Genomic DNA, 27,761 nt, shown 5'->3' on the forward strand with positions numbered 1-27,761 from the left:
TTCTGAGTTAGGTATGCTCCATAAAGCAGGGAAGGAAATGCTACAACAAATTCAACTTTATATAAATCCCTTAATATCCACAGTCTACATACTATAGGCAGGAATTGCATTTTCCCTTAATATAACATAACTACCTATATAACAAAAAAGCAACAGTAATGTAGTTGTAATGAATCCCCGTCAGCTAGGCTGAATGTTGGAATAATTTGAGAGCTAAACAAAGGATATGAAAGTGCTTCCATGACCATCTGCAGGAAAAAAAGAACAACAGCAACAAACCCTAGACACTAGCTGGACTAAAGGATTTGCAATTATAGGACACTGTGGCCATGAGGAACTAATCAGTCCTAATTTTCATGTTTTTCACAGCATGCTAGAACTGGGGAAAAATGTATTCAAAAAAAAAAAAAAAACCAACAAAAAAACACCAAACAGCGCTGAGATACATTTTTGGAGAAATGAGTAAGTAATTCTGAACTCAGCTAGATTTCTTTACTCACAATTTCTTATCTAGCATTTCTAGCATTTTCTATATTTCTAGCATCTCATATTCTTGTACAAGCTAATTTTTGTGAGACCATTTATTCTTTATTCCTTTATTACTTATTTATACTTTATTATTCCCTTTGTGTATTTACCTGGTGTATAAGTATTATGGCATTGTTTTAGCAGCTTCACCAAATGATTAATCAACAGTGACAGCTTAAGGAAGATATTAATTATGTCGAGTTTGCAATTTTTGGTGGGGGACTTTGTTCAGAAAAAAAATAAAATCAAAATAAAATAAAATCCAAATGTTCCCAAATGACAATTCTGTCAGGAAGGACTAAATTACAGAATTACATTTGGTTAGGAATCAGAAGCAGCACAATATGTCAAGATACTGCTGAACACAAACTAGAAAGCTTTTCTGGCAAACCAGGCTTGCTATCAAGTGTATGAATGCTAAGGTAACCATAATGCTTTTAGTTCTGAGCTTCTTTCTCCACAAGACGATATGGATGTATCAGAGCTTGATGTACAGTGAAATGTATGTATGTGAAAGGTATTGGATGGCCTCTACACCATATGACCTCTGTGATGACCTCTCACAGTGCTGCTGTGACACTGAAGAGGGCCCAGATAATTCAATTAAGTTAATCTTGAAGACTGTACTGTCCTGTTGCTGATCAAGTGAAACTCAGAAGCTTGCTTCTGTGATATCATACTATTTAAAAATTAATATATCACAGACAGATGACAGGTAGTAAAAGAAAGATTAGCACACGCTTTGTAATGATGAAATTATCTTAAGGAAGACTAACATTTCCTAATACTAAAAGACTCAGCCTTTTTGACTCATTGCAGTAGTCCTCATTCTAAGTACTAAAGTGTCATGATCTGTATGCTCTTTTTTATGGTCTTGGCTTTTAAATTTGTGACTGTAACATGATTCTTAACTTCCACCCTCCTAGAATGCTAGAAACCTATTTTCTTTAAAATGCAAATGTTGAAGACGAGTGAGCATCATAAGTTTGCATTACAGTCCCACATCTAGGAGACCAGAGTCAATAGAAATGAATGCATTACATTTACTATTCTGCTGAATAGTTTATGACTGAACTGAAGTGGAGGAATTATTTTCAATAAATCATTGGGTTAAATTTTGAATAATGAATATATTTTGCAAAATGTCACAAACTCTTGGTAGAAACTTCTATACTATTTCATAGAGTTTACATTTCTACTAATTGAAACAACTTGGCAAAAATTATGAGCGGAAAGAATTTTCTTTCTGTTTCAAACAGCTTTTACATAAACCCTTCTATAAATTTCCTCTACCAACCATAAGAAACAAATGAAAAGCTATTTCCTAGTTTTTCTCTTCCTTTTAGTTTAGGGAATTTCAGATGCCTTTACAAAATATACTCGAAAAATGTAATGCATTATCTGTCCTCTAATAATTTGAGACCAAATATAAAGTTGTTGATTTCATCAACAGGATGGTCACTGTTTGTACTGGGACATGAGCTTTTTTCAAACTTAGTGTGTTTACACTGATTATTGGAGATTCCTTGTTGTGTCGGTTTTCCAAAGTACTGATGAGGACTTACATTCAGAAACACCTACAATGAACACAGGAAACAAGCACATTGTCCACAGGTGCACACTGGCCTCCAGCATAATATTGTCCCCATGCACGTACACTCTGAGAATCCACTGTTTTCATCTGTGATATTTTTTTCTGTGTTTCATGGTCTTGTATGGTTTACTGAGAATTTCTCTAATAAACCAACACTTTGCTTACTTTTCTAGGTGTAATAGGATGGCACAGTTTGTGCCACATAGAATACTCTACGCGGGTTGTGCATGCATTAACTACTTCCCTTGAAGAACATTGCCTAAGACAATATATGCCATTTGAATCTGATTTTTAAATTAGGATGAATCAGCGCTATGTTCTGTATGTAACACGCAGAATGCTGCAGGCTCAAATCCAATACTGAACAGAAGATATTTTTGGAAGTGTAATGCTCCAGAAATTGTTGAAGACCCACTTTTTATGTTACTTGGTAAGCTGAAATTCATTTTTGAAAGTTGGAGCACATTTTTAGCTACTCTTATGCAGTTGTTATTATTTATATTTGTTTTTACTCCTGCTAAATTTCTAAATAGATCAAAAATTATCAGAAAACTGTTCTAACAGATCCTTTTTCTATTGAAGTGTTAGCTGTAGAGCATACAAAAAAAATATCTGTAAGATCCTTCTTTTTTTCCTTTTTACTGTCATAAGTGCATGACACAGTATCTGACAGCAAGCCATTCATGCTAAAGTTTAAATAATACTGAATTAGCTACTTTAAATGTCTTTGCCTTTATACGATCACTGAAACCTGTCAACCTTTCTCTGTTCACTAAGAACATTACTAATTTAGGTCAGGATATCTTAGATTCAATAGACGAGTATGTTATGGTTGCTATTTTTATATGAAGAAGAAGTGCTATGATACAATCACTGAGAGAAAGTCTCTGTGTATAATGTCAAAGTCAAAGGACATTTACCATGGTCTTTCACTTGGGGAATAGCTCTCTTAGACAAAAGTGTTCCTGCATCAAATTTACTATGACTAAATAAGTCTATTCTTTCTAGTTAGAAAGCAAAAATCTCTGTGACAATAGAAAAATCTTACACCTTCAAATGTTTATTATTTCTTTCTCATCCTTTCCTATCTGCTCTTTTCCGAGAAAAGGTAGGAGGTTGGTGTGATATGATTTGGCTAAAAAAAGGTATTTCATTGTAAGACAACAAAATGTTTCCTTGACAACAGTTATAGTCACATGGTATTATTATCTCTCATTCTGAAGATGTTGTGCAAAGGGAGATGATCACTTTCTGGATCAATCTTCTATTAAATTTATGTTCCTTTAAATTGTTAAGCAATGAAAGCATGTAACTATAAATGCTGGCATTCTCAGGGTCAATGTGAATTGTTGATCAGCAAGTATGTTAAATGGCATCCTGTAAGTCTCTTGTTCACCACAAAGAAGGCAAGTAAACCATAAATGCTTCCTCACAGAAGCAAGTAAAAGAATAGGAAAAACCCTAAGCAAGGGTACAGGTTCTGCAAATGGGTCTACTGGGTATGACAACCACACCTGACAGAAGCTATTGTGCAGCATTCATTCACTACATGACAAAAAACACAATGAACAGATCTCCCTCCAATTACTTTGAAAGTAATGAGAAAGAGGATGGGAAACTGTGGTGGTTTTACCCTGCTGGGCAGCTGAACTTCACCACAACCACTCTCTCACTCTCCCTCCTCAAAGGAAAAAGGGGAGAAAATACAGTGGAAAGGGCTTAAGGGTTGAAATAAGGACCTCCCCCCATGTGGCGCAGGGGAACGGGGAATGGGGGCTGCGGTCAGTCCCTAATGCTTCATCTCCACCACTCCTTCACAGTCACTCCCTGCCCCTGCTCCATGTGCGGTCCCTCCCACGGCATGCTGTCCTGCCCGAACTGAGCCTGCGGGTGCTGACCACAGGCAGCAGCTCTTCCAGAACTGCTCCCACATGGCTCTGTACCACGGGGTCCATCCCCCAGGAGCAAACTGCTCCAGCACGCGTCCCCCACGGGCGGCAGCTCCCTCCAGACCCCGTGCTCCCGCGTGGGCTCCTCTCCACGGGCTGCAGCTCCGGCCCAGGGCCTGCTCCTGCGGGGGCTCTCCATGGGCCGCAGCCTCCTCCAGGCCACATCCACCTGCTCCACCGGGGCTCCTCCACGGGCTGCAGCGTGGAGATCTGCTCCATGTGGGACCCATGGGCTGCAGGGGGACAGCCTGCTCCACCAGGGGCCTCTCCACAGGCCGCAGGGGAACTGCTGCTGCCTGCCTGGAGCACCTCCTGCTCTCCTGCTGCACTGACTTTGGGGGCTGCAGGGCTGGTTCGCTACCATAGTCTCACTCCTCTCTCCCAGTTGCTGTTGTGCAGCAGTTTGTTTGTTTTTTTTTTTTCATTCTTAAATCTGCTCTCCCAGAGGTCCACCCAGTGTCACTCCCTGGCTCAGCTCTGGCCAGCAGCAGGTCCCTTTGGAGCCAACTGGAGCTTGCTCTGGTCTGACATGGGGCAGCTGCTGGGCTCTGCCCACAGGGGCCACCCCTGTAGCCCCCTGGTACCAAACCCTTGCCACATAAACACAGTACAGAAACCCACTTATGAAGCTTCAGAGAACGTATGAATTGAAATTTCTTGTTCATATTAGGGAAAGTAGAACAACTATTAAATAATATCTCTAAAGCACCAAATATTTAGAGATATCTCGAATGCTTTCTATTTTAGAGAAAACAGAATTGCTAATTTACATGGTGGATGTCTGAATGGTTATGTTTCTCAAATGCTCTAAGAGGGCTGAACAAGATACGGAGAGCATTTTTAAACATAAGTATATTGATTGCACTGTTTCCAAATTCATTTCCACTTGCTACAGACAAGTACCAGTCTCACATACCCTAGTACTGAGAACTTCATTGTAGAAAGAATTTCAGATTGGGTCTATAGAGCTTCATAGCTAGTTTCCCATTTTTCAGTGTCTTCTAGACTCTGTCTCCCATGCGCTCTCTCATGGCAATGTTCTGTTTATAATATTGTTTCTTTAAGCATATGAATTCGTTTTACAGTTTTTAACTGTTTAACCATAACCCCTACTACCCCTTAAGTATGAATATCATACTCCTTTCAAAAGGAAGGGAAAAGTGCTAGGTATTCCTCTTACTCTCATTTATTCAGAAATCAGTCTTATTTCAATGCCATCTCACAAGATAGGCAATACCTGTTGCAACCAGAAGTTGTTTTAAAATAGTCCTTCTGAGCAGATCTTTCCTGCTATGTTCTCTCTTTATTATGACTTTAACATTTCCAGTCATGTGGAACCTGGATGAAACTCTTTAAAAAAAAAAGCTGTTCCATAAATTTCTCCAACATATCCTGTCAGAAAACTGCAAAAAAGAATATATATATATATATATATATATATATATATATTGACCTGTAACTGCTGATTCTACAGAAGAGGTTAAATGCATGACTAGGAATATTTCCTCACCCCTATCTGAAGAAAAAAATACCTGTCATGAAATACAGTGGAAAACTGGATGCTGGAGGACATTGCAGAAGCTAGAAATCACAATAGCTATGAATTCTATAATAACATAGAAAGAATCCCTGAATGGTGAATTTGATTGAGCTATTTTCAGTAACTGTAGTAGATTCCAAGATACAAGAAACTCAGAATGAACACTAATTGAAATGTATCTTGCTTTTTAAGTGAGGCAAAGTGGAAAATTTCTATTCTGAAGTCCAGAAAGCTATGCTCACAAGCTAGTTTGAGATGTGCCATTTAGGAACTTTTCTTTCAAAAGTAATGTTCTGACACATTTTCACCACTTGACCAATGGCTTTTAAAATGAATTATGCTTTCCTTAAACTGAACAGCAGTGAAGATCCACCTCTGAACTGAGGTTACTGCACTTTCAAGGAGGTAATACAAGCTTCAAAATTCAGAGCCAAACCTTTACTTGCTAGTATCCTATATTAAACATTCTATTTCAGTAAAAATCTTTGGCTAAAATAACAGATGATAATGGATACCACCATTTACTTTTATCTTATCAGATTATCAAATAATGCTGAGGATTTATCCTCTGACAGCTTTAAAGCCTTCCTGATGATTGCTGGTATACCTCATGTTGACATTTGTGAATGGGTTATTTTGTCCTTTGTAGGAGACTCTAACTACTTTTATTTCATAATTTATTTTGTATAGACAGACATTTTTAATACTGTATTTTAATAACAGATAATACTGGCCATCATTGCCTCACTAGTTGATACATTTTTTTTTCTTCATGTAAACTGAAGTTTTTCAGTGAAATTCTACTGTCTTTAAAAGATATTATATTTGCACTAGTTTGATTCAATGGTCTACTTGTTTCAAATGAACTTGCCATAATAAGTTTCCTTTTCTTTTGTTTACTGAATGACAGTTTTAGAATATGGAAGCAAATAATTCTTAAATGGCATTTTTAAATCACTTCCTAGTACAGAAGTTTTTTTAATTAACCTTACACAACTCACTAAACATTTTTATAAAAACAAAAACATGTATTACATTTTTTATTCCTCCTTTTCTTAGAATAAAAAGTTTCTACTGAATAATGAAATCCATTTTGAAATAGAAAATGTAAAGTGCTGCTAGTACAGCCACTGTAGCATTTATCAGAAGTATTATTGCATTTTTATTGGTAGTACCAAAATACTGTGAATTTTATTATTTCTTTCTAATACAAACTGTAGTGCATTAGGTTTTTCAATGTTTATTATGAAGGGTTACAATATATTTCCTCCTTATCAAATTAAAATTTTGCCCACAATCAGAGGAGTCTGAAAGATGCAATAGTTCCATTCAACTGTAGATTCACTCTCTATCTGATGAATTCTCTCCTTATAATTAAGTTGTCATAGCAATGCATTTTTAATAGTACTGATTCATATGCCACTAATGTTCTGGAGACAGAGCTCTTGATTTTTTTTTATTTTTTTTTAGTGTGCAGTTATGCTAAATTATAACTTTAGCAAGTACACAAGTACTAGTCTTCTTGCACAAGCAGAAGAACATGTGATCAGAGTTAAATTAGGCCAAAGCATAATCTGACATGCGCAACTAACAGAGTGCTATATGAAACTCTGGGTGGCTCAACTTAAAATCAAGGCAGAAGCTACACCTGGTTTGTTTTAAATGTAAATGTTTAAACCTATTTAATCATCAGAGTAGGCAGAAAGAAAAGCTAATTTTATTTTATTTTATATTTTCACAGATGCTGCTTTTGTATATTAGTACTTATATGGTACTCCAGGAAACCATGGAGAATATGCATTGATAATGGGAAATCACAGTACTTTGCTGACACTGTTTGAACGTGTCTTCCATTCTGTATACATAACTGATCAATTAAATTGGTTTCAAAGGATTCAACATAACAGGAAGTCATACTCCAAGAACTAGGACTATATGTCTTATTTGTTTTCAAGGCACTGATAGCAAGTGTCAGCATACACGTGTCTATGAGAGAAATATGAGTCATGAGCAACGAAAATTGCCAGATATTTCATTCCTTTTTTAATTCCGAATGTCAAGAAGAATGTATATTATTTTTCAGTATCAGGCAAAATGCAAGTGAATCAAAGAGAGATGAAGAAGAAAATGCTGTTAGTCTGTTTTCCGTGGCTGAGACAGAAGGAGAGCAGAAGAAAGGGAGAGATTTTTTATTTTTTTTCTGACATCTCTCTAGAAAGAATAAGGCTTAAATTTTGAAGTGTCGGTTGAGAAGAGCATTATTTAGCACACATAATCTAATGCTCCTTCAGAGGACTGATGAAGGGGAATGAATGCTGTAACTGACTCAACTAACATGTTTTCATGAAGATGAGCATTGATTTGGTTATGAGGAATGCTTAGCTTCTAAACATATAGATGTAAAATATTCAGCAATGGTTATCTGTTCACTTTGAAGTTTCTGACCTTCCCTGAGTGATGTGAGAAGCACACCTGCTTAGTCAGACTTTGAAGGTATGTTAGCAAAGGAAAGGTGTGCAAGTACTATACATTTCAGCTACACCAAATTTGTCTGTTTCATATTGTATAGCCTAAGATTTAAAAATTAAACCAAAGCCTATTTTTCATTTTTCTAGTGAAGTACACAATGGAAATCTAACAATGTCAAAGATAAAGTTATTAAAGGAACTGTAGAGTGATGGAGGCAACAAGGGACCAATTGACTATGCAGAACTTTTGCTCCCCTCTCAATTTTTCCTTAGGGTCAAAGCTAAACCTACACTTTGAGTATCTAAGGAAAAAAAATGAAATATACAAACTGAGTCTGTCATATAGACTAAAACTTCATAGAAAAGAAATATAGCAAGAAATATAAGAATATATGCCTTAATAGGTGCATATACGTAATATATGCACTTTTTCCATTTATTTAGAATGGATTGTGCTTTAGTTAATAAATAAATAATATTTTCCTTAGAAGTTGTAAGCTTTCTTTTCTATGTTGCTGTTTTGTGCTTCAAAAAAAAGAAAAAAAGCATCTTTAAAATTGGTAGAAATTACACATTTGATGAAGAAGGGAATAGCAGTCTATAATGTAGTCAGATGATGATCAGAGGGCTGGAGCACCTCTCCTACGAAGAAAGGTTGAGGGAACTGGGCTTGTTTAGCTTGGAGAAGAGAAGGCTCCAGGGAGACCTCATTGCGGCCTTCCAGTACTTGAAGGGAGCGTATAAACAGGAGGGAGAATGCCCGTTTACATGTGTTGATAGTGATAGGACAAGGGAGAATGGTTTTAAACTAAGACGGGAGATTTAGGTTAGAAATAAGGAGAAAGTTTTTCACTCAGAGGGTGGTGAGGTACTGGAACAGGTTGCCCAGAGAGGTTGAGGATGCCCCATGCCTGGAGGCATTCAAGGCCAGGCTGGATGCAGCTCTGGGCAGCCTGCTCTAGTGGTTGGCAATCCTGCCCAGAATATGGCGGGGTTGAAACTAGATGATCTTTAAGGTCCTTTTCAACCCAGGACATTCTATGATTCTATGATCAGATGGTTGGGTCCTTCTAACAGGGGCCCATCACCACACCAGTGCAGAAGACACAGAACACAGTTGGGGTTATTAATTCCACATGATCACAGTGTCTTCGACTAAGCCTTTTGAGAGACTTCAGACCTATTGAGAGGCAGAGCTGGTCAGCATTTGGCCCATATGTACAGGCATAATCTATAGGTAGAATGTTTTTACACAATTCCAAAGTAGCAGAAATCAATATAGTTAACTATCTGGGGAATACAGATCAAAGACACCACAAATCTTTCCCGGCTTAAAAGACAATTTACACTGCACAGAATGTACAATGCACTGCACAATGATTCCTGATGATGTTTTTCTCACAAATTTTCTTTTTCTTTTTTTTTTTTTTCTTATATAAGGAATTGCCTTCAAGAGTGTCCTTAATATTAAGAATCTGTTTCTGGTGATCCTCTGTGAATTGAGTGCTATTGGCTTGACTACAGTCATTGGCAATTATAAGATGAGAGATCCTACAGACATTTCTGGATACTGGAAATTATATGTGTTTATGGATGAATGTGGTACTTATTGAGGCCATAAATTATGTGAGGCACGGGGTACATGTTATTTAGGAATGGTAATTAGATCTACCTAAACCTTGAAGCCTTATGTCCTTGCAAGTAATCATACTAGCATTCTGAGTTTAAGTGAAAATTGTTCACTTCTCCAGCCTGTCTTTAATGAAGGTGACCTCATCTACTTTTTTTTGGATGTGTTCCTAAGTATAGGGAATGAACTGTTGCCATAGGATACTTCTAATTTAGTTCTTTGCTGCTTGGGAAAAGCTCTGCAATGGTTTGAATTAAATGATTGAAATAATGGCTTCTCCAGGGGAAAAAAAAAGTGCATTGTATTGTATTTCTACTTTCTGTTCATTTTCATATACTAAAATATAATATCATTTCATAGTAGCAGAAATAGTTCCTGTGAATGGACTCTGCGATTAGCTGTAAAGAGCTGTGGGGGGAGGCTAGAGGACAATAATACACTAACTAGTAATATAATACACTTTGAACTTATCAGTTGCTTCATACAGAGCTGCTGAGATATCGGAAGAAAAACCAACTATACTCATTTTTCCACGAGTACTTACAGCAATGCTGATAGTATCAGGTGCATAGAGCTGTAATGAAAGTATATTTATCTCTATACAGCAATAAAACATAGGAAAGAGATAAACAGGGGCAAAACTTTAGCTGACTGCAACAAATATATTTACAAACATGATTGTATTGTCTACGTGGAAAAGGCATTTCTGAAGATATGATTGAACAAGACTGAAGCAGACATTGAGCACTCCCAGGGGACTGATACAAAAGAGAGCGGAGATGAATATTTAGCTGTTGCCTACTCTCACACTGTATAGCAGGCTGACAAGGTGGCATTTCAAATACACTTCCATACAGAAATCAGCCCAGTGTTATGAAAATGTTATTGCCAGAGTATGAATGGGCTTTAGTTTTTTTCTTGCTCTAGAAGAAGGATAAAGGGAAAATCACAATGTACATTGTTGCCACTCAGTAAATATAATAGACAAGTCCCTCATCATTGCTCCCCTTCTTTTCCCATTAAATTTCCCTTCAGTAAATAACCAAGTTGACCCGTTGCTCAGGCAAAGGGTACTTTATTTTGCAAAGGTGTTTTAGTGAGACAAAAATCTTCTCTGCCTGCAAGCAGCTCTACCTACTTCTCTCCTAACGAAGCAGAATAATTTCACACAACCTCAAGACACAAAATGGTCTGGTAAATGACTGTTATAAGTAATATTTTAATTTCTCCAAGTTAAAAGGCTAAGGCAGAGAGTGAGCCTGCAGATGACCAAAAAGACCAAGTTTCCAACTAATTTTAAGTTTGCAAATTAAGTATTAAGTCCTTTCCCAAAGTACTTAAAGCCAAAAATGCTACATCAAAAGCTTGTTTCAAATCATCATTTTTAAACTGTAACATAAGTCATCACTTTGAGTGTCAGCTGAAATGAGAAAAACATGTTCAACTTCATTCATCCCAGAGATTTTTATGGAAAGAGAAGCATTTGATTAATGTGGAAGTTACTACCAGAAACAGTAAGCTGTTGGTTAAAAAGGAGCAGATCAGTGGGCAATGCTTTCTTCTTTAGACTACCAATTGGATTTATTCAGTTCAAAAAAAAGTCTGAAAAGGTCTCCTATATTACTGAATAATCTATGGTATAATTTTGACTTTGACTAGTCTATACTAATGATAGTATATATTATCTGATATCTCTGATATGATGGTATATATACTATCAGAGTGATAGTTCTGTACTTTGCTATCTCAAAAATAGACAGGTTGGTGTCATACTTGTGCTGTTACTCAACAAACCATGCTATTACCTGTACATTTTTAGGAAGGTGTAACAGTTAACGTTGACTACTAAACAGACTGTCTTTCAGATAAGTTTCAACTTCAGGTGCTATAGATAACTCTGTTGTCTTGATATGTAACATTAATACATAGCAACAAACTAATGTCAAACAGTAAAATGGCTCTGTGAATAGGTGTGTTCTAGAAAAAGTGAAACGGAAGGAAAATGGAGAGATGTTTTAAACAACTTATTTGTTACTTTAGTACGAGTTTTTTTTTTCTTTTTTTTCCTGATTCTTTTCAAGCTGCAATAAAAATTATATGAAATAGTTAAAGTTTGAACACACAAGTTTACTTACTATTTCCTGGATGCCAGCGTACTGCATTTAAATATGCATTACAGTAATGGAAGAGAAATTCATGCTTGGATCGGGTAACTTTTCCTTGAAGTAAGGGCATCAGATCATGTCCATCAATAATTCTGAGTAAGAAAGCATTTCAAAGTCAGAATAAACCAAAACTCCCCTTTCTGAAAAATATAACTCTGCATTTCCACTTCTTAAAACAATAAATCTACATCTTATGATCTGAATGGTCACTTCCAGTTGATCAATTTGGAAAAAAAAAACTGTTCAGGTGCTCTTCCCCTTTGGTTTTTACATTATTTAAGGAAACATTAATTTTATATTTTGCCATTAGGAGTGGTTGCTTCCTCATCCCACTTTTCTCTTTTCTTGCTGAGAATGTAATCAGACATATGTGAGTGAATTGCTAGAACACAGTCCTCCAGGTATAAATGCATATACCTGCTCAAGTTGCTTGGAAGCAGTCTGGCTGAAGTAACTCTAAGATCAGAAAAATCTCTGCTGTGCTGTGTTTGCATCCCCAGAAGTAATGGCAAGAACTCTGTCTAATAAATTATGCATGCTAGAATTTAACACAGAACTAGTAATTTTAAAGTTGAAAATGAACTATGTTTAAATATGTGTTTATCAACTACACACACATGCATACATATATATATATAAATTCTCTATCTGCTGCTGGACAATTTTGATAATGTTTTGAAGGAGTAAGTCAATTTACATTGAAATGGTGTTATATAATAAGCAAGTCATTTAAATGTTTCCGTATACGAAGCCATCAAATAGCTGGAATCAGTTGATGGGGGAGAAATCACAATCTGCATTTTTGACATGGTGTGAATTACAAGTTTTACAAAAAGTTTCATAGGATGCTAATTTCTGCTGGCATACAGATCATCAGGTAATTGCTTTTTAAGTATTTTGAGCAGCATCTTGTAAAAACATTTTTGAAACTTTTAAACCCCTAAGTGTCTATTTGTCAATTTCCATTACTATGTAAAACCTGTTTCACATTAGTGTAATTACTATGAGACAGTATTAGGAAACGAGACTGTTATTTGTAAAGCAGTGTTGTCCAACTCTGCTTTCTGGATGCAACCCTGGCTGTGGGGTCTGTTGAATGAGGATCTTTCTCACTTTCAATCTGTCATGTTTTCTTTCCTGACTTTTGCCCCTGCAAGCTTGATCATCGTCAAGCTGAGTGTAGGACGTCTGTATGTCTATTGCATACATTCTGTTCTACAGACTTTTGATGGGGAAAAGGTTGTCTCCAGTAATATGTCAACAGTACTCTCATATAGCCATATCTATTTGTTTTAGGGGCATACCTAAGCCTTTTCTTTCTGATGACCTATCTTTCTTCTTTTACAAGGAGCACTTCCTCCATCCCCCTTTAACTTGCTCCCTCCCAGTGACTGAATCCTAGTTGGAGTAATTTCTCATATTTTTCAGGAAGAATACATTGAAGGAATAGGATGGCCCCACTGTCAAGCGCTGGAATGGGCTGCCTTGGGCAGTCCCCATCCCTGTGGGTATTTAGGAGATGTGTGGATGTGGCACTGAGGGATGTGGTGTAGTGATGGGACTAGAAAGGTCAGGCTGATGGTTGGACTAGATGATCTTGAAGGTCTTTGCCAACCTAGATGATTCTGTATATGTAGGTATGTATTCTATGTATGATTCAAGCTAGTCCATAGCATCTCACTCAGACCTACCATGAAACAATAATTATGGCATATAGTCTACACAGAAGAAGAATCAGTGAGGAGAAACTTGAAAGTGGAAGTTACACAAATATATTGGGATTTCTAGCAAAGAGATCAAAATAAAACATCAGTGCTTAGTCTTCATCCAAGGAATATGAAAATGAAGTGCATAAGATCTGCCCTCAGTAAGGATAGTTTAAACTGCTTAGGTTCGACAGAGTTACTGCTTGTAGGGGATGTCTCAGTGAAAGACTAATTTCTCATTCCTTACACATGTCCTGCCCTGCCATTTCCTGCAGAATCTCCATGAATCATCATTAGCAGAGTGTCTCTGCTCACGACTGGTCTTCTCCATGTGGATTCTGGATTCTTTGTACTCAAAAGCTGTTTGTGCATGGGAGATGTGTACAAAGACTAAGTGTAGCAGTGGGTTTCTCCACATATTGGACTCGGATGGCAACAGAGTTTAGATGGAGGCACCTTGCTGATGAGACTATGTATCTCCTGAATAAGATAAAACATTGGGATGTGCAAGTGTCAGTAAAACTTATTAATTTTATAAGCCTAGTGTTTTTTTTTTTTTTTCATCAGGCTGCTAAACTCTGTGATAGATTATTTTCACTCATTTAGTAGAGAACAATAAATTGTAAGAAAAGGGTAGCTTTTTGATTTGTTTTGCTATACTAAGCAGGCCAAGGTTTAACTCATAAAATTAAAAATAATTTACACTTGCAGGTCTTGTTTCTACCATCTTCATTCACGTAGAACAGAGCCTTTTCTGATAAATTCATTTTTGCTTTTAGTAAATAATTCTAGGCTGCGACTTGATGGTATGTTGCTTTTGGTGGTATTCTCTCACTCTGTAGTTGCCTGATGCTTGTTCCCTTCCCTGCAGGCTTATCACATCAGATGACATAACTGTTTGCATGACCATGCTCTGAACTAGCCACAGAGCTGATCTTTACAAATGATATCAGAAAAAATAAAAAACAAAAACTGTTAACAGAGAAAGTAAGGGTCAGTAATTAGCGCTTGATACTGAGTTCAGCCTCAGTTAATACCTAGCTGTTTACGAAATGGCAGGTTTCAAGCATTTTTATTTTTATTTTGCATTTATTTACAGTAAAGAATTGTTAAAGAACTGCTGAAGAATGACAGTGTAAATGTATGTCTTAATTGCTGTTCACATTGCCAATGGCCGACCCCCTCTCTGGTGCCCAGCTTTATGAGTTTTTTGTTTGTTTGTTTGTTTGTTTTTTCTGTCTTCTAGTTACACAATTCCCTTTAACTTCAACAATTTTGGTATTAGGCTAAGGGATATGAGAAAGCATAGAGTAAGGACTGATGAAGAGGAACAGTAAGGAGAAGGGACTTCAAGTTTTCATTTAACATGAACAAAAGAAGCCCACTAAATGAACTGGGATAAAGTAGCACAAAAAAGCTGTTCTGCTGGCCAAACTGCTTTTACATACAATGTTTACATACAATGTTTTTTGTAAAGTATATCAGAATGCCAACATGAAATGTAATTACAAAAAAAAAAAAGTACTTACAATCTAGTTTTTCTTTTCATTCTTACTTCTGTCCTAAGAGTTATCACCAGAATGTACAAAATGCACATGAGATTTTCTATAGAACAGAGATAAGTTCAGAGTTTACCTGTCATAGGGTAACTGTGCCCCAGCAAGTTTGACAATGGTAGGAAATATATCCATGTTACTTGTTGGCTCGTCCATATAGGTACCAGCTGGTATCAATCCAGGCCAACGGAGAAGCCCAGGCACACGAATACCTCCTTCCCAGTTTGTTGATTTTCCACCTGAAAATGAAAGTGTTGTTTGATAAGAGAACAATTTCTTCTTAGGAAAAACAAAACAAAACAAAACACACACACACACACACAAAGGCACAGAAAAAAACTGCAAGATACAATTTTCAAATAATAAACATGCTATCTAGCTAGAAGCTTTTGATTAAAAGTACATTTTTAAAATTTGCTAGATTTACTGACCTAGATTTTCTACCTACAATTATTATCTTTATTATAGTAAACCTACTAATATACATTAGACAGAATTTATAAAATGTGTTCAATTTAAAAACAAAATTAAACAATAGTTGTAAGAGATAAAAAGGCATCTTGCAGGAATTCTTGTAGACAATTTGGTCTAGATCATGTGTCACAGATACATGCAGATGCAACTAAAAATAAGAATCAAAAATAAATTGAGGTATGACTAGAGCTCTGAGGGATAAACCCAGAAAATATATATTTCATTAAAAATGGTGCTTAACAACTTTACGTAGAAGAAAGTACCAATTTAACTATGTTACTGAATTGTCTAATTAAATGCACTAGTAAGAAATTTGTTACAATGATGGTAGTTCTCAGGATGCTGTGAGAACCTTTTCTACCTCTAAACCATCTAAACATCAAATGCATTATCGACTAATCGTAACATTACTTCGCAGACCTTTCCTTTGCTTCTACACTATCCAACACTACTGAGTCATCCAGACATCTTTGGAGAAGGGCAATGTGTTTATTCTGTGATGATATCTATGCTGTTATTTAAAATACGATTGTCACAACTCTATGAAAAGCTATCACAAGTAGAATTATAGAGTCATAGCATGGTTTGAGTTGGAAGGGACCTTAAAGCCCATCTAGTTCCAATCCCCTTGCCATGGGCAGGTACACATCCCACTAAACCAGGTTGCTTAAAGCCCCATCCAACCTGGTCTTAAACACTTCCAGGGATGGGGCATCCACAACTTCTCTGTGAAACATGTTCATCTTTAAAATGAATAAAACTTTGAAAAAAATATTTCTAGTGAATGAATGGGTTTGGGATGTGGTTAAGCATGGTCTGGGCCAAGCACTTATATCTAAATTGAGGCTGTTCTATACAATAATAGAAATAACTGAAAGCAGTGGAATATGCGTATTGAACTCATGCCACTCACAGAATCCAGTAGCAATTTATAGTTCAAATATCATGAGCCTGTATTTCCTGTGTCTCACATTTCAAGTAAAAATAAATAAATATATAAATGAAAGAACAACATATCACAGTGAAGTACTTGAACAGTTGTCTCCTCAGCCTCTTAGACTTTCTATGCACCACATGGATTTTAACACCTTTAGTGTCAAGCCCACGTCTTTCCATACATGCTGTTTTGACTTCTCCGTGAACTTTTCTATTTCTGCTTTGGGGGATTTAGAATCTACCTTTTTTTCCCTACAAGTTTTTCACTGTCCATAAATAGGATAAGTGGCTACTTCAAGCGAGAAAACTACCTTTTGCATAGATCTTTACTTATCTAGATATAGTCTTGTGGCTGAAAAATTTTTAGCTCGTGATTCTGTTATACCACATTACTGCACACTTTTTTTCCATGGGTTTTATCAGAATTCATAATATTGAATAGGTAGGAACACATAATTAACTATCTAGTCTGACACTAGAAAATTTAAACTTTCTAATATACATTACTTCAAACAACAATCTTTGCTTAAGCTGTTTTTGGGAAATGGCGCAAGTTCAGATCTCAACATGACTATCCATCTTTTAGAGCACCCTTAAATATTGACTCCTGTCATTGCATCAAATGCAATTCCATTTTCACTATAAAGCACATGGACACCTATTCTAAAAGTTATAAATGAGATACAAGGATTGCTTTTGTTTAAATTATTGCAAATATCTGATTTACAAAATAAATATCTAAAGATAATATAGATTTATGTTTATACAGGTGTTATTTGGTGAGGTTTAAAATCTCCACCATCTAGCAGCAGGAAGTGGTCACCCAACATTATACCAACTCTGTGTTAATAGTGTTAGTTCAAAAACCAGATAGATGTCAAGAGACTGTGTACATCTTCTGTATAAAAGATATCTCTGCCTATCTATGTACAACAGTCATTAGCACTTAAAAATTTAGGTGTGAATTATACCCAGTAGGAAAAGTGTCAAGGTTAATAACCCAAATGAGTTATGAATCACAGAAAATGATGCTGAGCTTGAATAATTAAGTCTGAATATCAGTCCAGGAAAAGCATAAGGATATAAAATTATTTTAAAAAGATTAATTTACTAAAAAGATCAATATCCTTCTCAGTGAAAAATTATCCCAGGGAGATGATGTAGTTTATGAGTAGTATCCTCGTTCTGTGTAAACATTGCAACAGCTTGTTGGCCAGACAATATGGACAGGTAGAAAACTCTGGGAGCTGATCTACTACTATAGGTCGCTTTCAGTGGTGAATTCCTCTTATTTCCTTACATCTGGCCTGAAGCTAGAAACAGCACTGTGTAGATTGGATTGTTTAAATAAATTCTCATTACTGTTGCTTTGATCTCTGTCTTGTGTAATCTGGAACAATTTCAGAGTAAGTGCTGAATCCCTTTCCCACATATGCTGCAACTTTTAAACCCTAGATATTGAATCACTTTCAGAGTTCCTAAGTTCATAGTACAATTTTCCTGAATCATTACAGAACAGTGACAGAAAACTTCCACATTACCCAAGCACAAAGGGATCACTACTACCCTGCTGTGAGATACAAAAAGCAAAATGGACTCCACAGCAGGGCCATCTCCTTGCTTATTTCTATGAAGAAGTGACTGTTGTTTTCCTTTCAAAAGACTAATTGGAGCATAATTTTTTGGTATCTCTGGAGGAGACAGCAGGAAGTTAGAGGAATAGCAGGAAGATAGAGGAATAGCAGGGAACTAGGGCAGGAATGACAGATCACAGAGGAAGACTGTCTTCTATTATCTATGTCCACATGGTTTGCATCTTTACTAGAACTGTGTTTAGTGACATTACTAGAGCTGATTAATCCCATGAAGTGAGTATGAATAATTTGACATGCATTGTCATTAAAACTCTCACTGTCAAACATTGTTCAAGCTAGCTGCATTTTTTTCCTTAAAAAATAAATCAAGGTTTCACACTAATGCTTGAAACATGAAGCAAACATCCAAACAGATAAAATATTAGAAGAAAAATAAAAATTCTACAAAAGGTCATTATGTAATAAAAAAATCTCTTGATATTTCAAAATCTGACTCATTAGTTTTGTATTTTGCTTGGAGTCAAAAACACTGAAAAAAGAGAAGAAGCAGTAACTTAGTAGTCTGTGTGCCTGGCAAACTCTAAGCAGAGTAGTTGTATTTTATTTTTGCTCCCTTAAGTTCTTCTAAAAATGTTTTTTAAACAGCATAAAGCACCCCATGCTTAGCTATCTATGCTTTCTGAATAGTTGCACGCTTCAGTGTTACATTGAACAACAGCCTATGCTCACCTTCTCATGAAAATTGCAGGAGTAGACAAAGTACAGACATAACTCTCTGTGGTCATCCAAAACACGATCTCAAATTTCCATTTTAACCTCATTTAAAATCTTAGCTATAAAAATATCTTTTTTTTTTTTTTTCATTTTTTCATTTTTTCCCCCCCTCTAGTTTAAATTGACTGCTGTTTAACTCTGGGAATAGAGCTTGTACAAAAGATAATACATAAAGGAAAATTCTGTGGTATAACACTACTAGTATTTTAAACGATAAATAATGAAAACTATTTAAATTAACTTCTTTAGATCACTTGGATTATAACTATACTACCCTTTCCTTCCTTCTTATTTTCTTATAAAAACAAAGCCTCGCAAACCTATTTATTCTCCCGAATGAGTGAAAAATACAAGGAAATTAATTGCCTGTAAATATTGACAATCAAAGCTGGTTATGATTGTTTATCTTACAAAACTACCAAACAGTAATTTGTTTTCAATGGCAAGCCCACTCATTATTATACTGATTTTTTATTCTTTCTGTATACTTCTTTGGTTAATTTTCAACCTGAAGTATTCTTATACAGCTGAAGCTAATAGACATAGCTCATGTGCACATATTATCATTTCAATCTTTCTTCTAAATAAATGAACTTCTTTCTCAGGATGTTTTCTGCTTCAGTCAAATTTACAAGATGGCTGCATTATTTAAAAAATTTGGATCACTTCAGAAAATATAAAAATACAGTACATTGGAAGCAAAGGTCAATGCCTGCTTTCATTAAAGTCAAAAGTGAAACTGACTAATATTGCTAAATATGCGTTAGCATAGTTCCTGAGGCCAAAGTAAGGGTCAGTTTGATTTCTCTGTGAATTACAGAAAGGAAAAGGTTTACTAATAACTTCAAGAAACATTGCTGAAAGAACTGGCCACTGTAGTGTATGAAATTGTACACATTTCAATAAAAATATTAGAGAATGGATTCTTCTGGTCTTTGTTTAGCTCTCACAAATCTGTAATAGTTGTGATTTAAAATGTGAGGGACTAAGGTCTAAGAAACACTGTTTTTGTCATGCATCATGTACCATGTATCATCAACTAGAAGCTTCCAAAAGAAATAATATTGCTAAAGGACCTATTGGTCCAACAGGTTCACAGGAACTAATATACTTCTAAGAGATCTAAACTGATCATTTAAAACTATTAAGTAGCTAGGAAAAAGTATATTACCATGTGTGCACCCAAGAGTCCTTCAGGAGTTCAGGCAAGAAGATCTTGAGCTGCTGGGAAGAAACTCTTTCTAAAATAGCCATTGTTTTTGCTATAGAGGCTGTATCTACGTTTAAACCTTTGAAAGATCTTTGTCAGGAACTTTCAGGAAAAGTTTCTGGAATATTAATCATGGGTTAGGAGACAAAAGGTTGTCATGAATCAAAATGTGCCCAACAGACAGAAAACAAAGAGATAAAACAAGCAGCCTATGACACCTGAAAAAAAGTCAATAGTAAGATACCTTGATTCAACTCTTTACTAAGTCCCTTGTTATTTTAATAAAATTACTTCAATTTTGGAAGTGGAGAGAGACATGAAAACTAAGTATGACACAGAGTATCATAGGTTGATCAAATTCAGAAGAAAAGATAATGGACTTCACACCAAGAGGAAACAAGATGCAAGTTCAAATTCTGTATAAATATATTCAGTGTAATGGACATTAGAGGAAAAATAACTGAAGTAGAGTCTATGTTCTTAGTTATTCATAATATAAACTTAATTTTTATACTTAAGAAAAAAAGGACCTATGCAAAGACTGAAGTTTAAAGCACATCTGTAATCAATAAGGTACGAAGACAACAGATCGGAAATAGAATGAAGTTGATAACATAAAAATTGAAGTATATAACTGGAAAGCGATATTCATGGCAAACACCGAAAGGCAAAACTTGTCAAGCCATTTTAAGAGGATATATTGCCAATTAGAAATATTTCATATAAGAAAATGAACAGGAAATTAGGGGCAAGGGAAAACTCATCAGGTAAGACTGATGAGAGACTGACCAGACAACTATTTTATGAATGCGCTAATAAGGTGAAAGAGGGACAACAAAAATATAGAAAACAAAGGCAAGGTGAGGAAGATATAAATAAGTTATTCCTCCTTTAACAAAGAGGAAATAATATAAAACTTCAAGGATATGTTCAATGAAATCTGCAGCAAGTGAAAGCACTGTCTTCTATACTATAGATTTAATTGCTAAAGAATTTAGGCTGAGAATTTAGAACAACTCAAAGTGGACCTTCATATTTATATGGTGAAAAATTATGCTAAATGCATAATGCTAAAAGCCTTTGTCGAAACTAAATTGTCAAGATTTGTGACCAAGGTCATACTACAGATTAGGAGATTTTCTTAGGGATCTTCTTTATTTACCACAGCTCCTGCATCTTCCTCTGAAGCTTCTGATCTTGACTGTCAGAAAAAGGAAACTGGAAAGAGGGGCCACTGTTTTAATCCATCACTTCTGTATATATATGCATGTCTTCTAAGAAAAGGAAAAGCCAGACTGTATATTGACAACAACTGGTTAAACACTATATTAGCTTTGTTTTCTGATTTCAAGGGATATCCAAATTTATGGTGACTGTTCCACAGTCAGAATCCAGACTAATAAAGCTCTCAATGTCTCCTTTTTTTGGCATTCAGTCTTGCAGTGCAAGCCTAACTCTCCAAACTCCTCTTAAATTTTATTATTGGTACTGATTTGGCTGGATAACAAGACAAATTAGTGAGTACAATTTGTGGAGAGCTGTAGAGAGTTTTTGATTTAGGGCAGAACCAATTATTGCTGAGTATACTGCTCCAGCTCTGACAAGAGGGTTAAGTGGCTTGATTCATATTCACATTCATAAAGAACTCATATACAAAAAGGTAAGTGACTGAGATTGTCTAGCAGACAGGGAGAAAGGACATGCATGTCTCCCAGTTTTGCAAATGAAGCAAATTCCTAGTGCACGTATACATGAGCACAAGTAGCATAAATATTGCCCTTTTTTCCTTTTTTTTTTTAGGTATACTGTTACATCAGGGCCTGAGATTTACGGACTTCACAGATCTGATTTTTATTAAATCCACCAGAGATGTACAGAGCTTTAACACACCTCACTGTACAGACTATTAATATGAATAAATCCTTATGTACGAAAATTGCTAATTATGCGGTCAATTTATCATTTTCACTTCTGTCCTTTTGCAAATGATGCTTAATATACATGTTAAATTGAGGACTGATACAGAGATGGAGAGAGTGGAAAATAAAACAGGATTAACTGTATTTTAAAACTGTAAATGTACATTCAGTTGATTGCATAGGTCTTTTAATTTATTTTTATTTTGTTAAAAATGTCTCTTATCCAATAATTATTTTTTCTTATATAGTGATTATTTTCTTTCCCATCATTTATTACAGTACTTGCCAGCATAGCATAAGAGGCAACTGTAAACCACACTACAATTCATTTTAAAAATAAAAAGCTCTATCATTCCCCAGGTAACCCTATCAAACAGATTTTTATTAATTCAGGTAAGATCTATTTCAAATTGCTCCCCACTCTCTAAGTATGAACACAAAATTTTGCAAAGCTTAATAGAAAAGACTATTCAATCAAAATGTTCCTCAGGAAGGCATATTCCCCAGTGTATTTGTGTTCTTTCTTTCTCCTTGTCATTTATCCTATGTCTTATGTCTGGCATCCTGGAAGGCAAATATTTTTTAGAGCTTCTAAAACACCTCAGGCTGTGCCTACAGCTACAGATATGTAACCATATGGTTCCTTAATTACTTAAAGCACTATGTAAGGCCTAAGTGCTAATGTTTAAGACAGATTTCACTCTGGTGTTAGCCCAAGGGGACCCATTTGATAGTCTGTAACCTCATGACTTTGGCATTACTTGTTTTGCTTGGGCAGCAATTCCTTTGTAGCTCTCTTAAATCTAAGGGCCATTTCTCAGAAAGATACCTGCTGACTAAAAGCAGTGGAGTCTTCTCACTTAAAAACCTTACTGTATTGTTATTGCTTACAGTGTATTTCTTTCTTTCTTCCTTTTTGCAGTTTTGCAGACAATACAAAACTGATTCACCCAGAGAGGCTCATGCAGCTATTCGGAGGGACCATGACAGGCTGGAGAAATGGGCTGACAGGAACCTCATGAAGTTCAGCAAAGGGACACGTCAAGTCTGCATCTGTGGAGGAATAACCTCTTGCACCACAACAGGCTGGGGACTGACTGTCTGGAAAGCATCTTTGCAGAGAAAGACCCTAGGGTTCTGGTGTACGACTAGCTGAACATGAGCCAGCAATATGCCCTTGTGGCAAAGAATGCCAACAACATCTGTGTCTGCCTTAGGAAGAACATTGCCAGCAGATTGATCCCTTCCCTCTGCTCCGCTCTGGTGAGACGCACCTGGAGTGCTCGGTCCAGGGCAGGACTCAGCAGTATCAAAGAGACATGGACATGGAGTTCAAAGGTGGGTCATGAAAATGGCTAGATGGTTTCCATATAATCTTCCAACATGCAAGGAGGGGCTGAGAGAGCTGGGTCTGCTCAGGCTGGAGAAGAGAAGGCTCGGGAGGGTTCTTATCCATGTATATTACCTGGATTTACCTGAGTAAAGATGAAGAAGCCAAGTGCTTTTTAGTGGTGCCCGGTGACAGGACAAGAAGCAATGGGCACAGACTGAAACAAAGGCAATTTCATTTAAAACATAAGAAAAAGAATTTTTATGGTGAGGCTGCTCCAGTATTTACTGGGGCAAGTTGCCCAGAGGGGCTCTGGAAGCCTCATCATTGAAGATTTTCAAACCTTGACTCCTTGACTGGACAGAGCCCTGAGCAACCTTCTCCAGCTGGCCCTCCTCTGCAGGAGGTAAGACTAGAAACTTTGAGAGGTGCCTTCTAGTCTCAACTATTCCGTGACTTTATAGTTCTGCAAGACTTTTTTTTTTTTTTAATCACACCTAAAGGCAATTTGCTTCTTTCTCCTCACAATTAAAAGTGGCAAGGTTGGCAAGTCAATTTCCAAAAACTGCTGGGTTTCTTTGGTCTTGTCCCCTGAAATATGAAGGGAAAACAAATTACACAGTCACTTCCCAGTGAAAGAATAAAGGGACCTTTCCTCTGGTAACAGGACAGAATATTCACTGCATTTCATTAAAAATAACAAAACTAAGCATTTCTTTCATATTTCAATGAGATTGAAGATTATTAAAGCCATTTTAATGTTCAATTTCTTAATGCTATGTGTCCACAACTTGCACACTGGAAAATACTGTTTTCTTTACTTTGTCACAGGTAATCCTTGTTGTCAATCTGTCTTTGATTATGAGCAGTCCCTGACTGAAAGTTATAACCAGTCCCTGTCTGAAAGTTATAACCATGCTACCAAACAATTACTCCATCACTGCATCCTTCTTTCTCTCATCCTACTGACTCTTCTTGTTCTGCCTGTCTCAAAAACACATTGCTGACAATAATTTTGTTCATCTCCATGCTGGAACCACATTCTCAAAAGTATCCAGTGGTATATTACATTCCTGCTGACCAAAGGTCAGGGATATCAGAATGGACAAAATGAGAAAGGCTGTTTGCTAAGCTAGAATTTTTCTTTCTACATGATCACTATATTGTAATAAACAGTATCTTTCAGTATTGTTGGGTGATATCACAGGGAGAAAGTGTATTGCAGACTTTAAACACATTTTAGTCCTTCACAGAACAAACAGAATTTGGAGTATTAATTTTCTCGAGACTAAAAGAATATAACTCTCCTTCTAACAGAAGTCTCTCTGTTTCCAAATCAGTCTTCAGCTCAATAGTATGCATTATTTTCAAAACTTTTTTCCTTAATTCAGACTTTGTTTGTTGAAATCTTACCCTTCTCTGGATGTTGTGGAACTTGCCGATCCCAAACTAAATCCAACTACTCATTTTTCTTTTCTAACTTAACTCTCTTTTTCTACATTTTCTGTAATGAACACAGTGCTGGTTCTCCCATCTTCTCTGTATCCTCTCTTTGTGTGATCTCACTCACCCTGTTGCATTTAGCTGCCATTTAAGGTTCCTGATGGCTCACAAACCATCTTTTTTTTTTTTTTTTTTTTTCTATGCTGCTCTCCAGCCATGACAGTATAATACTATGAACAAACATCTTTCCAAAGTTGGATTTATGGCTAGTCCAAGAGTACATTTTATAGTGTTAAAACTCAGAGCTCTGGCTAAGCATGCATTCTGGTTGAGCTGATGTATTTGACAAGTAAGCCCCTTATATTTGTTGCCTATGTTTGGATTTAGTATGACAGTTATGAGCAATTTTTTATTATTTAAAAATTGAATTTTGAACTTTTTGACCCTAGAGTATATTGCAGTTTTGGAACAAAACCAAGGAAATATTTTCTGAAACAGTTTTTAAAAAAATCAGAGAATGTTCACCTTTATATATACCATTGTAACCTCCATGGACTTCTCCAGAACTTGAGATTTCTTCAGTGTGAGCTCCTTGATCAGATGAAAAGTATACAAGAGTTTTATTTCTCAGATTATACTTTTCCAGCACATCCAGAATCTGCCCTAGAAGCAAACAAACACATTTAATGTCTTTGGGAAGCTTTTTTCATTAACCTTGGCAAGCACAAACATTTTTGTCTTTATGCTTTTTCAAGATCGTTACCATAAAAACATTATTATACATAGCAATTGGCAACATGCAGTATACAGTAGGGGTCAATTACACAAGGCCCATTGCAGTCAAGACTACGGTTTGATTGCAGCAGGGATTCTTGAAGTATAAAATGAGAAGATTTGTGCACTTCAGAAAAAAAAAAGGGCTGATCCACAGAGAGCCAGTGACCTTTGGAAGCAGTTGCTCTCAATCAAGGAAACCCCACAGCAAGAAGATTCAAACCACCGAGGATATCTGAAAGAGTCTCAGCATGCAGAACAGAGCTAACCATTTTGGGGTAAAGCTGTGCTGCCTAGCAACCTATAGAGGCAGCATGGCAAAAACCTCAGTGTGAATGCTAGAATAAGACATTCTAAAAACAAACAAAAAAAACCAAGTTAATGTATGGAATGCCTCTGCTGGTGACATGGTTTCATTAGCTACTCTACTAATTAGTCATTAATGTGTTGTCATACAAGAGTAGACATCGACTAAACTCATAATGTACAGGGTAATAAACACACAGACGTGCACATATTTAAAAGAAGAATCCAATCCATGGGTATGTTCTGAAACTCCAAGGGACTGTGGGCTCGCATTTCATTTACACAAAGGGCTTCTTACACTACCTTAGCACAGTTAAATTACATTTAAACCTATTTAGATTGATTTTTTTTTAAAAAGAGCTTCTCTATGAATGAGAGTGAAGCCACTCTTTCAAACTTGCTACAGTGAATTTTATACTGATTAGGAATCTAAAATTATTGGTCCTGGAAACTGACCAAAGTATAAGAATATACTTCACATCAGCCTGCAAATGAGCTTAAACCTTGTCCTTCAGGGATTCCAGAGCATATAAAGATAATTCTGTCTTTACTACCATTTTCTCTTTATCCCTTTTACTTAAACATCCAAGTATGGTCCAATTTGAATGTTAATTTTGATTTGTCCACCTGTCCACTAAGAATTAGTTCATCAGCGGATGCTCAATTACTATGTCAAAGAGAATGAGATAAGAACTTTGAAATAGAGCCTTTGCTAACTATTTTCAGAACATCAGTTCTGTTGTCTTCTCTTCCTCTGGATAAGGAATAGTTGTCTCACCTAATTTCTAATCACTTGGTTTTTAATGTTGCAGCATTCTAAAATTGCCTTGTTAAAAAGGTTGAGTGTCTCAATTTCTTATCAGCTCAAAGGACAGGGCCATGAATAAAGTAACATCAGCAGTTAAATACCTGTTGATCGTGTTTGTAAACTGGGAGCAAAGAAGAAATGTAAGAGTAGGAGAATTTGATTATGCATGTTCTGAAACCTCATGGTAGCTGAAATTTCCCCACAGAGCTGAGGAAAATCTTTTACAAAGGCTGACATTTTAAAGTTGGTGGGTTGAGGGAAAATCATGCAGATCCATCTGACAAGTCATTTATTTGCTTAGCAGGTGGACTTAGTGCCAGGAAAGAAAGAGGCAATCTTCCATTAGCTTCTCAGATCATTTGGAGGTTGTACTTGCTAAGTAATAATAACATCCCTTGGAAAGGTGGCAATGAAGAAAAAAAGTGGTGCACATAGATAAATTAGGACATTATGTGCAGGTATTTGGCCATATGACCTTCAGAATTCCCTTCCAACCTGTATCAACCTGTGATTCTATGATTCCATGACAGTAACAACAAATGGGGTTGCACAAAGTAAGAAATGTGCAATGAAATGAGCAAATGCATTTTTTTTTACCTACAGTTTTCCTTGATGAAATTGGATTTTCAAATTCATCCTGTAAATTAAGCAAAATGAAAATAAAACAAGAATTCCACTCGGAGTACATCACATTAAATGATCTCTGGTGATCAGAGACACCTGCTGTCATTCAATAATGGAAATTCTGGTTTCCTAATTAATCTGGGAAAAATGAGAATGAAAATGTTCTCATTATCGCAATTAATTAAATAAATAAAACAATCATCATTATGATTTTTTTTTGTTCCCATAACAAGGCTGAGGAGCTTGACTTGGCCTGAAAACAGAAACAAAAACAAAAGACAAAACCTATAAAAAACCTCATCCAAAGCTTCTTGAACTCTGTGGCAGAACTTCCATTTACTTCACTTGGATTTTTATACAGAAGAAGGATCAGCTAAATCAGGGTTAATTACTAAATGCTAAAATGACAACTTAATTTAGCAACATCGTTCA

The 27,761-nt window shown here is 36.1% G+C and overlaps 1 protein-coding gene across 5 annotated transcripts in view; it reads right to left on the reverse strand.

Annotated features, from left to right (window-relative positions):
- The window catches only part of STS (steroid sulfatase), a 120,197-nt gene that overhangs the window by 25,542 nt on the left and 66,894 nt on the right, over positions 1-27,761 (reverse strand). For all 5 annotated transcript variants that reach the window (XM_035542096.2, XM_035542095.2, XM_035542094.2 and 2 more), the window contains exons 10-12: positions 25,343-25,480; positions 15,216-15,375; positions 11,845-11,966 (exon numbers count right to left, since the gene is read on the reverse strand). In XM_035542096.2, the coding sequence (XP_035397989.1) occupies positions 11,845-11,966; positions 15,216-15,375; positions 25,343-25,480 (420 nt within the window). The remainder of the gene's footprint in view (positions 1-11,844; positions 11,967-15,215; positions 15,376-25,342; positions 25,481-27,761) is intronic.

The sequence above is a fragment of the Cygnus atratus genome, chromosome 1 (assembly GCF_013377495.2).
Source record: "Cygnus atratus isolate AKBS03 ecotype Queensland, Australia chromosome 1, CAtr_DNAZoo_HiC_assembly, whole genome shotgun sequence".
NCBI lineage: Eukaryota > Metazoa > Chordata > Aves > Anseriformes > Anatidae > Cygnus > Cygnus atratus.